Source organism: Vigna radiata, chromosome 11, assembly GCF_000741045.1.
Source record: "Vigna radiata var. radiata cultivar VC1973A chromosome 11, Vradiata_ver6, whole genome shotgun sequence".
Taxonomy (NCBI): domain Eukaryota; kingdom Viridiplantae; phylum Streptophyta; class Magnoliopsida; order Fabales; family Fabaceae; genus Vigna; species Vigna radiata.
Genome location: NC_028361.1, coordinates 16,893,643 through 16,909,899, shown reverse-complemented (window position 1 = coordinate 16,909,899; position 16,257 = coordinate 16,893,643). Strand labels below are relative to the sequence as shown.

The 16,257-nt window shown below is 37.4% G+C and overlaps 1 protein-coding gene across 1 annotated transcript; it reads left to right on the top strand.

Moving 5' to 3' along the window:
* Positions 1 to 2,434: 2,434 nt before the first annotated feature.
* Positions 2,435 to 15,223, top strand: LOC106777528 (protein TPLATE). The gene is made up of 7 exons (XM_014665111.2): positions 2,435 to 3,832; positions 5,021 to 5,617; positions 6,697 to 7,058; positions 7,616 to 7,919; positions 10,125 to 10,247; positions 13,758 to 14,213; positions 14,438 to 15,223. Exons 1-7 carry the CDS (start codon positions 2,705 to 2,707, stop codon positions 14,942 to 14,944), a joined length of 3,477 nt encoding a protein of 1,158 aa, XP_014520597.1. The 5' UTR covers positions 2,435 to 2,704; the 3' UTR covers positions 14,945 to 15,223.
* Positions 15,224 to 16,257: the final 1,034 nt, after the last annotated feature.

Genomic DNA, 16,257 nt, shown 5'->3' with positions numbered 1-16,257 from the left:
GGAATCTCAAACCTAATGCTTATGTTTCTACCTATGATATTTTTAGATTCTTATTTCCTTTAATGTTATTTGGTTAAATTTTAAAACATTGAGAGCTTTTAGACGTATAGACGTGATAACGCTATCTTTAATGCAATCAAATTAATACTACTAAGCTATAACAACTTCAATATTGCTAAGATAGTAGTCAAGAAAGTAAATAAGGTTAAAATAACCCTAAGTTGTTCCTAACGAATACGTAATTGTTTTTCAATACTTGATTCTTATGGAGATTCTGAAAGATTAGTAAATGTTATGCAATGCTTAAAAATAAAAGTGAAAAGTTATACTAATGAAATTAATGTTTGAAGAATGCTTGAGTTTAATTGAAGAATAAATAGGAAACTTAGAAATAATTATAATGAAATAAGCTAATTGCACTAATTTTCCAAGATAGATTCATCACCGGTTATCCATAGATTATTGTTCAGTTGATCATTGCTTAAGTTTCAAATTAATTGAAGTACATTCTCAATTAATTTGAGGGTGATCTTACAATTAATCAAAGTAGATTCTGAATCAAAATCAAAACCTTTCTAGATTATTTATAATGAATTCAACAAAAGTACATTGTGTTTAATCATGTCTATTCTTAAATCTCCTAACCAAATTAAAAGTTAATTAATCAAAGTCAATTCTCAATTAATTATAGTTAAAATTCTTACCACCAATCAAAGTACATTCTTAATTAGTAGCAAAAACTCGTTTAATTATCTGAAAGTTCTTAAATTTAGTCAAAGTACATTGTCAATCAAACTTAGAAACTCATGAACTCATATGGTCAATATGCATGTAGATTCAAACACCTTATGATGCAAAAATCATTACTTCTAACGTGATTGAGAGATGAAAGACATAGAAAAACGATCACTCAAATCAATAATCAAAATAAACAAATACATTAATTCAACTTAACCTCAGAATCCATAATGAAATTACAGTGGAATAGCCCTAGAAGCTTAGCCCTCCATGAATGGAGTGGAATACATGGTAAAATAAAAGTGAGAGAAGTGGTGGATGATTACTTCCAATGGAGGAGTCTGAGAGAACGAACGAGTTCCCTCTTCTCGGCTTAGCCAAATTTCTTCACTTTTTCATGCAATGCTTGGATAGACTTCTTGTGGTATTGATTATTTGCTATTTTTGGATTTATTTTTAAGGTGTCATGAAACTTTAACCAATTTATTTCTACACCTCAGTGAGGTCAACTTAGTTGCAGTTGTACTAACACACCTCAAAATATCCAAAGAAAATTTATGTAACTAAAAAGTTATTTTTAACATGTTTTTGTATCTCATGCTAAATAAATCTAATTATAAAAAATTCTAATTAAAATATTCTATTAAAGTATGAAAACCAATTAAGAATCTAATATTAAAAGCTAAATGAGGGTATGTTTCAAGGCCTTAAATGCTTGAGTTGCTTATGCAATCCACTGAAAATTATCCTTTTTAAGGATATTGGTCAAACGGTGAGCTATTGCAACATACTCTTTTATAAATCTTCTGTGATAACTCGTGAGATCAAGGAAACCTCTCAGCTATTTTGTGTTTTGAGGGGCAAGACACTATAAAATAGCTTGAACCTTGTTATCATCCATTGCCGCACCATTCTCCGAGACAATATGCCCCAAGTAATCCACTTGAGATAAACCAAAAGAGCATTTTGATTATTTGACATATAGTTTGTTTTTCTGTAAGATATGTAGGACTCTTTCTAAATTACCAAGATGGTAAGACCAAAAAGAGTTATATACTAGTATATTATCAAAAAACACTAGCACAAATTTCCTGAGAAGCCCTTGAAATATGTCATTCATGAGAACTTAAAAGGTTGTAGGGACATTTGTAAACCCAAATGGCATGGCAAGCCATTCATATTGTCCTTAATGGGTTCTAAAAGCTATCTTGAACCCGTTAGTAGGATTGACCAAATTTTGGTAATATCCTAATATGAGGTCCAACTTAGAAAAAAATTTGACACCAAATAATTCATCTAATAGCTCTTCAAGAGTGGGATATGAAATATGTCTTTGATTGTCGCAACATTCAGTGCCTCTCCACGAAACCTCAAAGTGCTATCATTTTTTTTACAGAAATAATTGGCGAAGAGAAAAGGTCGGTGCTAGGGTAATAGTTCCTTCCTCCAACATTTGTTGCACCATTTGCTCAATTTGTTGTTTTATGAGGAAATTTGTATGGCTTAAACTATTATAAAATTAATCTCCTTTATATTATTAAATATACATACAAATACTAAATATATAAAAAATATAAATTAAACTGCAAAATAAAAATAAAAATAAGATATTTAATAATATAATAAATCTAACTATAAAAATACATTGTAGTTATTGAATTAAATGAAGATATTAAAAAAGAGATACAAAAATTGGTTCATATGTGAATTCAAATTAAAAAGTGTAGTCGTTTAGCCAACATCTTATGGAGTTCTCCTGATCCCGGCAATGCCAGTGTTGCTCCTTTTAACACTCCAAACCACCGTCTCCTCCACAGATAAAATTTCACGACAACCACCAAAATCTAACAAGCTACAGAACACAGGAGTTCATGATATCATTGCACCCAATTCAACTCCCTCACACCAAAATCTAAAAAGCAACATAATTCTTCAGTCTCAAGACTGAACTCACCAACACCCAACGATGGACATTCTCTTCGCCCAGATCCAAGCTGATCTCCGCTCCAACGACGCCCTCCGCCAGTCCAGCGCTCTCCTCCAGGCCCTCCAGCAGTCCGCCGCCGGCCGCGACATTGCCGTCATTGCAAAAACCGCCGTTGAAGAGATCGTTGCAGCCCCGGCGTCCGCCGTCTGCAAGAAGCTAGCCTTCGACCTCATCCGCTCCACCCGGCTAACCCCGGACCTTTGGGAAAACGTCTGCAGCGGCATCCGCAATGACCTCCACTTCCCGGACCCTGACGTCGCCGCCGCCGCCGTCTCGATCCTCGCTGCTATCCCCTTCTATCGCCTCGCCAAACTCATCTCTGACTGCAACAAGGAGATTTCGGAGTGCTTCGACTCCCCCAGCGATAACCTCCGCTTCTCCGTCACGGAAACCCTGGGCTGCGTCCTCGCCCGCGACGATCTTGTCACGCTCTGCGAGAACAACGTCAACCTCCTCGACCGCGTCTCCGCCTGGTGGGCCCGCGTTGCCGCCAACATGCTCGACCGCGCCGATGCCGTCGCCAAGGTCGCGTTCGAATCTGTCGGACGACTCTTCCAGGAGTTCAGCTCCAAGCGCATGAGCAAGCTCGCTGGCGACAAACTCGTCGACAGCGAGAACTCTCTCGCGATCCGCTCCAACTGGGTCTCCTCCATGGTGGACTTCGTGTGGCGCAAGCGCCGCGCCCTCATGGCGCGCTCCCTCATCCTCCCTGTTGAGAACTTCCGCGCCACTGTCTTCCCCGTCGTGTACTCCGTCAAGGCCGTTGCCTCCGGCAGCGTCGAGGTCATCCGTAAGCTGTCCAAGGCTTTCTCTGCCGCTAGTGGAAGTGACGAGGTTGATTCCCACGCGGAGAAGCTTGTGGGGGTGTCGGATGTGGTGACTCACTTGGCGCCCTTCCTTGTTTCCTCGTTGGAACCGGCTTTGATCTATGAGGTTGGGATCAACATGCTGTACCTGGCTGATGTGCCTGGTGGTAAGCCTGAATGGGCTTCGCAATCCATCATTGCCATTTTAACGTTGTGGGATCGGCAGGAATTTGCTTCTGCTAGAGAGAGCATTGTAAGGGCTGTTGTCACCAATTTGCATCTCCTTGATCTTCACATGCAGGTGGGGGTGTCCCGGTGTTGTTTATTCACATCTATGAATTGATGATTAGGTTAAGAAAAATGCTTGGAACAGATTCTTTTGAACACACTATCTCATGATTTTGTAGTTTTCAGTATGTTTTAACCAATAATAGAACATTGGGGTGATAATGGAACATACGGTCCCATTCGGATGATAAGTCATTCCCCTTAAACATCCCCTTAAACCTCGACTAGGAGACTGTGTTAAAAAGAGTGTTTTATGGAGTAAAAGCATGTCTCAAGAGTGTTTTATTGTGTGTGTTCTTAACACGGTTCTTAAATGGATTGTTATGCCGAGTGCTAGTGCTTTTTCTAGTGTTTTACATGGTAGTATGCTAGCCTATAAATTATGACTAGCTTTGAAATTTCACTTTGGGAATAAACTTCTATGTACGTACGAAGATTTTAGGGAAGTTAGATAGGGCGTTATAGCAGTTTGATTATTCTTCTGCTCATCCTTGGTAGGCTAATGCTTGTCCTAATGTTTTTATTTTCCTGTTGCTTTTTAGCCTATGAATTATGAATATATCATCAGACTTTCACTAGTTTGGTGCTGTGTGCATAAGCATCTATATAAGCACTTATTGAAAAAGACCGAGTCTCTTTACATAAACTTTTCCACAATCAATTATAGGAGAAAAAAATGACAAAAAGAAAAAAGTTTTTATCTTGTACAGAATTTTAATTTAAGAAGAAAAGCATTTTATTTTCTTATTTTCCTTCTCAAATTAGCCGTATAAACAAATCGAAATTCTTCCAAAAGTTAAAATCAATTTATACATCTTAATTTTTTTTATAAATCAGATGAGAGTGTTTCTGTTCAAGTTTGATTGTTCATTTTGCTTATCCTTGGTATTCTAATGCTTAACCTAATGTTTTAAGTAGTAGTTTGTTAGCCTTTTGAATTATTAAAGGCATCAAAATTTCTCCAGCCTAAGCCATAGTTCACAACAATATGATGTGTAAATGTATTTATCTGTATCTTGTGTGAATGTATTAATGCTTCTGTCAAATTTCTAGACTTTTGGTTGATTGTTGTGCAATCTAGTGGTTAAAATGTATGTATGTGAACTGTATCCCATGTGACATTTGATGCTAGACTGTATTAGGGTAGCATAGGATATTTGGCTTGACAAAGTGCTTATTATGTATAGACGGCTGCTTGTAGGTATCACTGTTCAAGAGGCTACTTTTGATGGTGAAAAACCTGAGAGCAGAATCGGATCGAATGTATGCTCTAGCATGTATATGTAGAACAGCTCTTTGTGTGCATCTATTTGCCAAGGAAAGTGTACGGAGAGGGCAGAAACCTCTCGCTGGAACAGATATAGCATCTCTTTTTGAGGATGCCAGAGTGAATGATGATCTTAACAGCATTACAAGTAAAAGTATATTTAGGGAGGAGTTAGTTGCATCACTGGTGGAAAGCTGCTTTCAGCTGTCTCTGCCACTGCCTGAACAAAAAAACACGGGCAAGGAGAGTAGGGTCATTGGAGCTTTGGCATACGGAACGGGTTATGGTGCATTAAACTGGACTGAACCTGCTTTAGAAGTGGTGGAAGTTTGTCGACCTTGTGTTAAATGGGATTGTGATGGCCGTACCTATGCTTTTGACTGCTACTTAAAGTTGCTTGTTCGGTTATGTTACATATATGATACCAGGGGTGGTGTTAAACGAGTCAAAGATGGAGCTTCTCAGGACCAAATTTTGAACGAAACTAGATTACAAAACTTGCAACGTGAGCTTGTGAAGGACTTACGTGAGGTACTCAGTCTAATATACATGAAATCAGCAACACTAAAATTTCTTATTCTGTCAATTGCATGTATGTGGCTGGTACCATATAAAGAGAGGCTTTTGTTATCATGAACCATTTTTTAAGGATGAATTTCATACGAAAACCTTTAAGTTTATCCCACATGCAATCTATGCCCATGCTTTCCATTACAACTATCTACCTTCCTTTAAGGCATTCGTCATAATGCTGTTAAATTCAGTAATGCAATTTGATAGTTAATGAGTATGAATTTTTCACTGTCTTCAGACAGTTAGTCAACTCCATTGTGGAAGTAAATTATCTTTTACCTTGTTGAAGCTAGGCAAGCTGTGGTCATTGTTGGGTTGTGGTGCATTGCAACTGTAGCAGCAGTGTGGTTCAGAGGGTCACAGTGTGGGTTGTGTTGTGTGAATTTCGAGCCCTTCGTGATTCATTTAATGCAGATTAGAAACAGTTGAAATGTCCAAAATTCCTTCACTTTAATTGACGTTTGTCAGGTTATTTTGGGTATTTTGTGTCTTTTTAATTTGATTTTTTATATTACATGACAGTGTACAAAATGAACCAGCAACACTGTTATTTTTTTTCTTTCCATTGTTCCCACTGTTAATTTTCCTCCCTAGTTGCTTTAGGTTTCATTATTATTATTTTAATTTAACTCTTTTTGCGGTCAAGTAATTATATTTTTAAAATTTAGGTTTTAAGTTTGATTTTTCTTGACCTTGTACTCTATATTTGTTCGCCTACCACAAGTTTTTACTCTAAATGATGATTGGTGTATGGTCTGATTTTTTTTTTCTTTTTGTTTTTCAACTTATATCCTTATATATATATATATATATATATATTAATTGTTGAGTATGGATAAAAAGTATTAGTAATGATCATCCAGCCATCCAATATCCCACTTTTGTGGTCAGGCCACTGTGCCCCGATATCCGGGAATGACAATCATGGTTTGAAGTTACTTTAGTGTTGTTTATGTTGAATAAATATATTTCACAAGTGAATGGAATTTTCTCACACACACTTCAATGTTGCATGGTAATGTTTGTGAACGTAACAGGTCAATACACCAAGAATTTTGGCCCGCCTTATTTGGGCTATTGCAGAGCACATAGATATAGAAGGATTGGATCCACTCCTAGCAGACGACCCTGATGACCCTCTTAATGTCATCATATCAAATATTCACAAGGTTCTCTTCAATGTTGATGCAACTGCAGAAACAACAAACAGAGTTCAAGATGTACAGGCAGTTCTTATATCTGCTCAACGTCTGGGATCACGCCACCCAAGGGCTGGACAGTTACTTACCAAAGAGCTTGAAGAGTTTAGGAACAATCCTTTGGCTGATTCTGTCAGCAAGCACCAATGTCGTTTGATATTGCAAAGAATCCAATATGCTACACGTCATCAGGACAGAAGGTGTGAATATTGTGCAAATTTATTCATCGCTGCTGGCAATGCATTTCTAATTTACTTTCCATGTCATTGATCCCTTTCTTATTATATGTTTCCTTGATTCTTCTTTTCTCAAGTTACTCTTTAAGTAGAACTCTAGTCTACTATGATTGTAAAATAAATTATTGCTTGATGGCAATGTTTCTTAAAAGCTTGCTGTTAGATCTCCCGTTGGATGGAAGGTTGTATAAAGGTTCAGAGAGTCAGTGAGAGGTACAGGGGAGTTTTGTAAAACAGAGAGGCAATATTTGATTTATACAATCTTGAGAGGGCATGGTTTTTTCCATAATCCTGCATTTTAGGTTCGTCATTCTTTCCCTTCACATTAGGAAATCCTGTCTTTGTAACTAAGTCTACACTTTCACATTCTTGTGTCAGTGTTGATCACTTACCATTTCCTCTCTATTCAGAATATATTGGTGCTTAATGGTCATTTTCAATGCCAACCAAGATCTTTATCAAATCATTAATTGAATTCATTGTGGTATGCTATTATTTCTCATTATTATTGTTACCTTCAGGTGGGCAGGGGTTACAGAAGCCAGAGGGGATTACCCATTTAGCCACCACAAATTAACTGTTCTGTTTTTTGAAGCATCTGCTGCTCAGGATAGAAAGTTGGAAGGATTGGTTCACAAGGCTATTCTGGAGTTATGGAGACCTGACCCCAGTGAACTAACACTTTTGCTCACACAAGGAGTGGATTCTACTTTACTGAAGGTTCCTCCTACTGCGATTACTTTGACTGGAAGCAGTGATCCCTGTTATGTTGAAGGTTACCATTTAGCCGATTCAAGTGACGGGAGGATCACTCTGCATTTGAAGGTCAAAAAGCTTTCTGAACTTGTTGCTTTCTGATAGAACACCTAAAATTACAGAAAATACTAGACAGTTCTTGTCTGTTTATTATGAACAAAACTGTTCTACCAATGTAGTAGGAATAGGTAACAACAGTGTATGACATACCAAGGTCTTTCAAGAGGACCTTTCTCTCCTAACCCCTTTTCCAAACAATACCCTCAAAAAACACTTTGCTCACCTTCTAATAAGACTATTTATAATAGTCTGTTACAGTTATGTAATTACAGCTGCACTAACTACTTTTTTCCTTCTTTTGTAAATTGTATCAAACCTATCAATACCAACTCCATGAAGATTCACCTTGTCCTCACGGTAAAATTTTGGAAATTCTTTCTGAATGCAGGTAACATATTCCCAATTATTCTCAATATCTGGAAGATGTTTCCATTTGACAAAAACTTCTAAGTCAACTTGAGCGATCTTTCTAGTATCTAGCAGTTGTTTTGGATATACTTCCAGAATATAGTCTTCAGTAAGTGGAGGAGGCAAGGGCTGGGTAGATGTGGCTGGCTGCCCTCCCTGGTGACTAGTGATGCTACTTGTTATGTCTGGGTCTTCCCTTTCCCTCTATTATGATTACTTGCGACAATAGAATTTCCCACATCTTTGGAGAAACTTCTAGTTATCCAGTTGATTTTGGAACCCGACCCAATCTTATTCCCCACTGGTCCCTTTCCTTTAGACAAATTCAGATTTTGTCCTCCACCATTTGAGCCTTCATTAATTCTGCCAGACTTGAGGGATCATACAACTTCACTTCTGCCTTAATATCATCCCTTAATTCATTCGAGAATATCCCAATAAGATAATCTTGATCAATCCCCTTTAGTAGCCCTGTTCAAAATTTTCAACATAATCCTCAACCGAACCAGTCTGAGTTAAGGCAATAAACACCTCGAGAGGATTCTTCAACATGTTGGGCTGGAAACGACGCACCACTGCCGATTTGAATGATTCCCAAGTGGGATTGGGATTGCAAGACTCCCACCATTATAACCAAATCAAGGCCTTCCCCTCCAAAGCTATCATCGCAGCCTGCATTCTTTCCATTTCAGATACTTCTTAGAGATGAAAGCATCTTTCCAACAGGTTGGTCCAGCCAAATGCATCATCTTCCGCAAAGATAGGAATATCTAATTTGCACCACCGTGATCTAGCATCTCATGATGTTCCTTTTCTGCTCTGTCATGATTTGAACCAGTTCTTGCACTATCTTTTCCAGCCCATCCAATCTTGATTATATTCTTGTATTCACCATGCCCCACACAGCTACCATAGGACCAAGAAAGAAGCTAGCACCCAGAATTACAGAAAATACCAGAAAGTTCTTGTATGTTTATTATGAACAAAATTGCTTTACCAATATAGTAGGAACAGGTAAAAACAGTGTACAACAGACCAAGGTCTTTTGAGAGGACCTTTCTCTCCTAACCCCCTTTTCCAACAATCCCCCCAACAAACTCTCTGCTCACCTCCTAATAAGACTATTTATAATAGTCTGTTATAGTTATGTGATTACAACTGTACTAACTTCCTTCTTTTTTCCTTCTTTTGTAAACTATATCAAACTTATCACTTTCTTACCCAGTTATTTAGATTTTGCAAGTAAATTTTGAAACATTTAAGTTGGGCATATGCTAGAACATTCTGTAATGGCCACAATTTATCCCTTTGGAAACTGAAAGAGGTTGACAAAACTTATTACTTTATGCGTAGAATAGTAGATTGGTTTTGATTTTAAAGTGTGGTTACCATAATATCTATTGCTTGAAGATCCCCATAATGTGGCAAATTGATTTCTTTGTTGGAAGGTGGCGCCTTTAATTTCATGTACTATCTTTCTACAATTGCAACTATTTAATTGTACAAAAACTAATATTCCAAGGTCGTGATGCGATGCTCTACTATTGTATTTCGGAATGTGGTAACTTCCTAATTCATGGTTCCTGAAAAAATATAGCATTGATCATTAATCCCTTAGACTTTGATCGACTATCTGTTAATGAAAAAAATTAAATGTATTACGTTGCTTAGTAATGTAGTAGTGTCATATTTAAAGCTTTAAAACTCATGGATGAAGTACATTATATGCTTTTGATACAGTTTCTTTTCCAAGCAGCTATGGTGTTTGTCCTTATTTTGGTCTCATTATAAGTGAAAATGTTTCAGGTCTTAAACTTAACCGAGCTTGAATTGAACCGGGTGGATATACGTGTGGGATTATCAGGTGCATTATATTATATGAATGGTTCTTCTCAGGCAGTGCGGCAATTACGTGGTCTTGTTTCACAGGTTTCTTCTCCTCTAAAGTGCATATTCTGTTCCAATTTCCAACTGTTATTTTGCATTTGCATCTTTTCAACTATTCTAAGTAGGATCATGTAATTTTAGGCAAAGGGGGTTTTAGAATAATTTATATTATCTTAGCAAAAGTGGTTTTTGTGTTGTATCCATCTGAAACCTCACTCTTTCTCTAAGCTTCTGCAGTAAGCCACTGATCATTTAAATCAAAATCAATACGTGTATCTAAGTTAAGATATGTCAAGCTCTTTTTCTCAAATATTCTTTTACGTTAGTGTTAGAGAGGGTTGATCCTGCTTTGTCTATCTTGTTCGGCAAGAAAGTGTTTTACGCAACTGCCATCTGTTGTTGTTGCTGTTTTTCTTTGGTGACCACTAGATTTGAAGCACCTCTCCAAGTGGCACTCAGCGTAACTAGTTGCAAAGGCTAGTTCCTCCTTTCACTATGTCACATGTTGCTCATCTACATAGATTTATGAGGCGCATGTAGCCCATAGACTCCCTCTATCAGCTTCATTGACTTCTTTTGTTACTGTTCCAACCCTCACCTTACCTTTTTGACACTCTTTATGTATAGGTTCTCTTGAATCCTAGGAAACTTCTCTATTTCCTTTATTATTATTTTTCTACAAAGTGGTACCAGAGCTTTCTGCACTGAGTACCCGAGAAAAGAAAAAAAAAGAGAGGAGAGAGTCAAACATCGTGAGGGAAACCGTGAGTGCTTGAGTGTTTTGTGAGAGAGATGACAAAGGTAGTCAATGGAATGAGTGCGCCACAGTTGTCGGAAAAGATCAATTATGACAATTGTTCTTTGCAGATGAAGGTTCTTCTTGGGTCCTATGATGTATGGGACATAGTGGAGGAAAAGTACAATGAACCCGCGGATGATGAACATCAGACAGTGACATAGATTGTTACATTGAAAAAGACATGGGTGAAAGACAAATCGACTTTGTACTTTCTATATAATGTAGTGGATGAATCAGAGTTCGAGAAAATAGCTAATGCAAAGTCAGCAAAAGAAGTCTGAGAAATTCTGGAAGTGGCATACAAAGGAGATATTTGCATGAGGCAGGTCCGAGACAAGCTCTCAAAAGAGAGTTTGAACATATGGAGATGGATGAAAAGGAAGGAGTTGCCAAGTTTATAACTCAAGTGCAAAATATGGCCAACCAACTCGGAATGAACGAAGAAGAGGTGTCTCTTAACCAGGTTGTGGAAAAAATCTTGAGAAATCTAACGAATGATTTTGAATGTATCGTGGTCATTATTGAAGAGACAAAGGATTTTTCAACTCTCATTATGGAGGAGTTTGCTAGGTCAGTAAAGGCCCACGAACTGAGGAAGAAAAATAAAAAGAAGGAACTCGACGATCAAGCACTACAAGCACAATTTGACTCAAATGGAACTCAGAATAGTAAGAGTCGAGGTCCTAGATGCAAAGGACGAGGAGGTTGAGGACGAGGTGGTGTGGCCGGGGTAATTTTGAGGATGATAATAAAGAGCAAACCGGTCAGCAAAATCGGCGTGGTCGAGGATAAGGGAAAGGTCGAGGAGATCAGTAAGAGTGGAGTGTTTTAAGTGTGACAAGCATGGCCATTACGCAAACGAGTGCAGATCAAGGAAATGCTACAACTATGGTAAGAAACTCATTGATAGGTTGAGACGAAGGGGGAGACAAATCTCCTTATTGAAGATGTTGAGGAAGAGTGTGGAATCTTGTTGATGGCAAAAAGCTCGGATGCAGAGAGTGTGGACATGGAGATCTTAGTTCTAATAATGGATGAATTGATCTCGGTAAATGGTGCGACAAATGTGGAGAAGACAAACTCGAAAAAGAAACTCAGACTAAAAGATGAAGAGATTCAGCAGATAGGGAGGCTTATGGATGAAGTTAATGAGATTATGAATAAACATAGGACTGAGCTTGGGGAGCTGAAGAAGGCTACTATTGACAAGGAGGAGGAAGCATGTAGTGTTCTTGAACTAGATGAAAAAGAGAAAGAGGAAGATGTTGAGAAGAACTAGGGTATGAGAAGCTCGGATACTGAGATAGCAAAAAATCTGATGAGGGCCATAAGGGAAAAGAAGAACTCGAATCTGATTGAAAGAAGGAAGTCCTGTGTGGGATGATGCACATTGAAAGCCGAATAAAGGATGAAAAATTTAAGTTTATGGGAGAGTTTTGTTGGGATAAACTTAAATTTTAGGGGTTTATTAATAATTTTGTTTGAGTCTTATTTTATTAGTTTGTGTCTAGTAATATTTATTTTGATTTTGATAAAGATAAAATAGGGATAGATAGTTTTGATTTTCCACTTATTTAGGTACAATATTATTTTATTTTGTTGATATAAATTAAGTAGTTGTTTTTATTTTAAGTCAGATGTTATTTTGTTTTTAGTTTTTATTATTTGTACTTGACTCAAAGTCCTATTTACACCTATTTAAAGGGTGTCAATGTTCAAAAAAAATAATCACAGTTGAAGAGTCCTATCATAGTGTGTCACGTTTTATTTTCTACAAGTTCAACAAATTTAGTTTAAGATAGATAAATTTGGCATTAGACTTTTCTAGAGTAATTGTGGGGGAACTAAGGAAAGTAGCTGACAGGTTAAGACGTCATTTCAGACTAGAGAAGAAGATGGGGGAAAAAAAGGAAAACCCCAAGTTGTTCAAGATGACCTGCACGCCAAATGGAACTGAAGCGAGGAAAAGGGGCTCAGAACAAGGAATGTTGTGGCCGGTGAGCGAAATGGGATTGGTGTGATGTTGTTTTAGTGGCTGGAGGCGGCAGACAAACAAGCTCCTAAGGGCCACATGTAGAGGTTGCACGCGGTGGCTTGGGAGGGGTCTGCCTTTAAGACTGTGGGAGGGGTCTGCCTTCAAGACTGCAGTGGCCGTTCATGGTGAACATTGACAGGCTCATGAACAATGACAAATGGAGCGGGATTGATCCGCTTTGATATGAACTTGACAGTGGAAATAGAAAAGAAGCTTTAACAGAATTCACTCCTTTGTTGACTTATATATTTATAGGGATACTTACACCGAAGATATCCATAAAAGGTATGAGTAACCACACATAGCTAGAGGATAGATAATTCAACACAAATAAGTTAACCCATTCTAACAAGTTAGCCTATTCAAATCAGTTAGACAATTCAGACAAATCAAAATATAGAAGAATAAATCTTAAGGGAACATCTAAGATACTCCAATATATTCAAAGTATCTTTATATATTTCTAATATTTCCGACGGTGTCTTTTGTTATATCTTCTTCTGTTGGCAACCCTTTAAGTACTACTATTTGATAATATGAAGATTAGAACTTTGAACTTTTATGATAATTGTGTTGGCTTGTATTATACTTTTATGTTACTTGTTTGCCTTTTACAGTACTTTTAAGCTCTGTTTCTTCACACAGCAGTTCTTTACAATTCTTTTGTTTAAAATAGTTCCGGGTCCACATTCGGGTCATAATTTTGTTCCATTCTCAGGATCCAGTGTTGTGCAGTGTGACAGTTGGTGTTTCCCACTTTGAAAGATGTGCCCTTTGGGTTCAAGTATTGTATTACCCATTCTATGGTAGTGGTGCTGTTGGAGACTACGAAGGTGACTATGCAGAGGAGGATCCACAAATCATGAGACAGAGGAGAAGCCTAAGGCCTGAATTAGGCGAGCCTGTGATTTTGAGATGTCAGCCGTATAAAATTCCGTTGACTGAGCTTCTTTTGCCACACCAAATATCACCTGTTGAGTTTTTCCGACTGTGGCCGAGTATGCCTGCTATTGTCGAATACTCTGGTACATATACATACGAAGGAAGTGGATTTAAGGCTACTGCGGCCCAGCAGTATGGTGCATCTCCTTTCTTAAGTGGACTGAAATCCCTGTCTTCTAAGCCATTCCACAAAGTTTGTTCGCATATTATCCGCACAGTGGCTGGGTTTGAGGTGTGTATTTGTTTGCTTGAAATAGTTTAAGGATGTGTTGTTGCGTTCCATTTCAGGAATTGTTTCATTTTCCAAAAATCTTGTGGTAGTCCTATTCATTCTTGTTCCTTGCATGCTTTTAGTTAACTGTTTGTACGTTGACAGAAGCAGTAAATACGATATAAAAGCAAGGGTGGTAACAGCACTAATTCTTTACCATTTTCCTTTACCCTTTCATGTAATAGATGTGCTATGCTGCTAAAACATGGCATGGTGGCTTCTTGGGCATGATGATTTTTGGTGCAAGTGAAGTGAGTAGAAATGTGGACTTGGGTGATGAAACAACAACCATGATGTGCAAATTTGTGGTTCGAGCATCCGATTCATCTATTACTAAGGAGATCGGATCAGACCTTCAGGGTTGGTTGGATGACTTGACCGATGGTGGTGTGGAGTATATGCCAGAAGATGAAGTGAAAGTAGCTGCAGCTGAGAGGCTCCGCATATCAATGGAAAGGATAGCCTTGTTAAAGGCAGCCCAACCACGACCCAAGACTCCAAAATCTGAAGACGAAGATGAGGAGGATGAAGATATGAAAAATGAAGGAAAGAACGATGAAGATGAAAAAAGGAAGGGGCCTTCAACTCTATCTAAACTAACTGCTGAGGAAGCTGAACATCAAGCTCTTCAAGCAGCAGTATTACAGGAGTGGCATATGATCTGCAAGGATAGAACTACTCAAGTTAATTAACTATTTTACTTTTGCTGATTTGCTTTGTATTTTTTTATAGGCCTGAGAAATGTATGAGTATATTAATCCTTGTTATATTTTTTTATTTTACGGTATACAAACTAGGTAGAGGCCAAGGTTTTCCAAGAGGGTATTCTTTATTCCCATTCCCATATTTGCAGGAGAAATGCTTTTGTACATGTACGACGAGGCTATTGGTTTGCTATTTTTTGTTGGAATTGGAAATGTTTTTATTTTTTCTTCAATGATTTAAATGTATCACCTGAATTTTATCTTGTATTTAGATTCATTTTTATTCTAATTTCTGTCAGTGGTTAATGAATTTAAAAATATACGCGTGCATTTTCACGAGGAACAATGAGGAAATGAAAAAGAAAGGAGGAAAAATAAAATGGAGTATTAAAGTTGTGTAAATTTTGGTAAAAAAATAAAGTAGGGTAGATAATGGTAGGATGAATAAGAAAACATTTGAATTTTTATTTAAAGAGGAATTGAAATTTTACATAAATAATTGTAAATGAACTATAAGTGATTGAATATTGATTAAATGAATTTAAAAGAATAAATAATTATAAAATTTTGGGTTAACTTTTGATTTTTGACAAATATGATTAAAATTTTTTGTTCAAATTTATCATATAAGGTCTTTATATTCAAGAAATGCATTTATTCAATCATTTTTATTTAGGAAAATGTTACTTTAACGCCATTTGACAACAATTTTGACAATCACAGGTGGCGTGCTCTGATTGATTTTTTTACTTGAATTTTTTAAAATGAAAAATCCTTAGGAGAAGGGCATTTATGGAAAAGTGTTTGCTGAAAATGAATTGTATTAGCGCCACCCATAACTCTCTCTCCACGACAACACTTATCTCTCTCCATGAAACCACACTCTCCCTCCAACATTCTGAAATGTTTGCACGCTACCGAAATCGTGTTCGTGCATATCCGTCCACCATTGAAGTATTGAAGTTGCATATTGAACGTTAGCATTGTCAGCTGTTGTCAGAAGGAGAGATTTTTTTGGATCTTATTTCATCGTTGAAGACATTTATCGAAAGGTTTCATTATTTTCCTCTTCCGAACGCTCTCACGTTCGTCCGCCATTGAAGTGTTGGGAGGAAGTGTGGAAAGGGGGCTAGCATTGACTTGATATATTTAAAACTTTGTCAATATCGTACAGTTATATGAAATGAGTACAAAGTTGGTAGCCTATTGTTTGAACCAAGGCGAGGTGTGGGGAATTGTGAGAAATGTGCCTTAGGAGACTGTGTAATCGCTTACAGTATAGCTGTAATCGCTTACCAGAG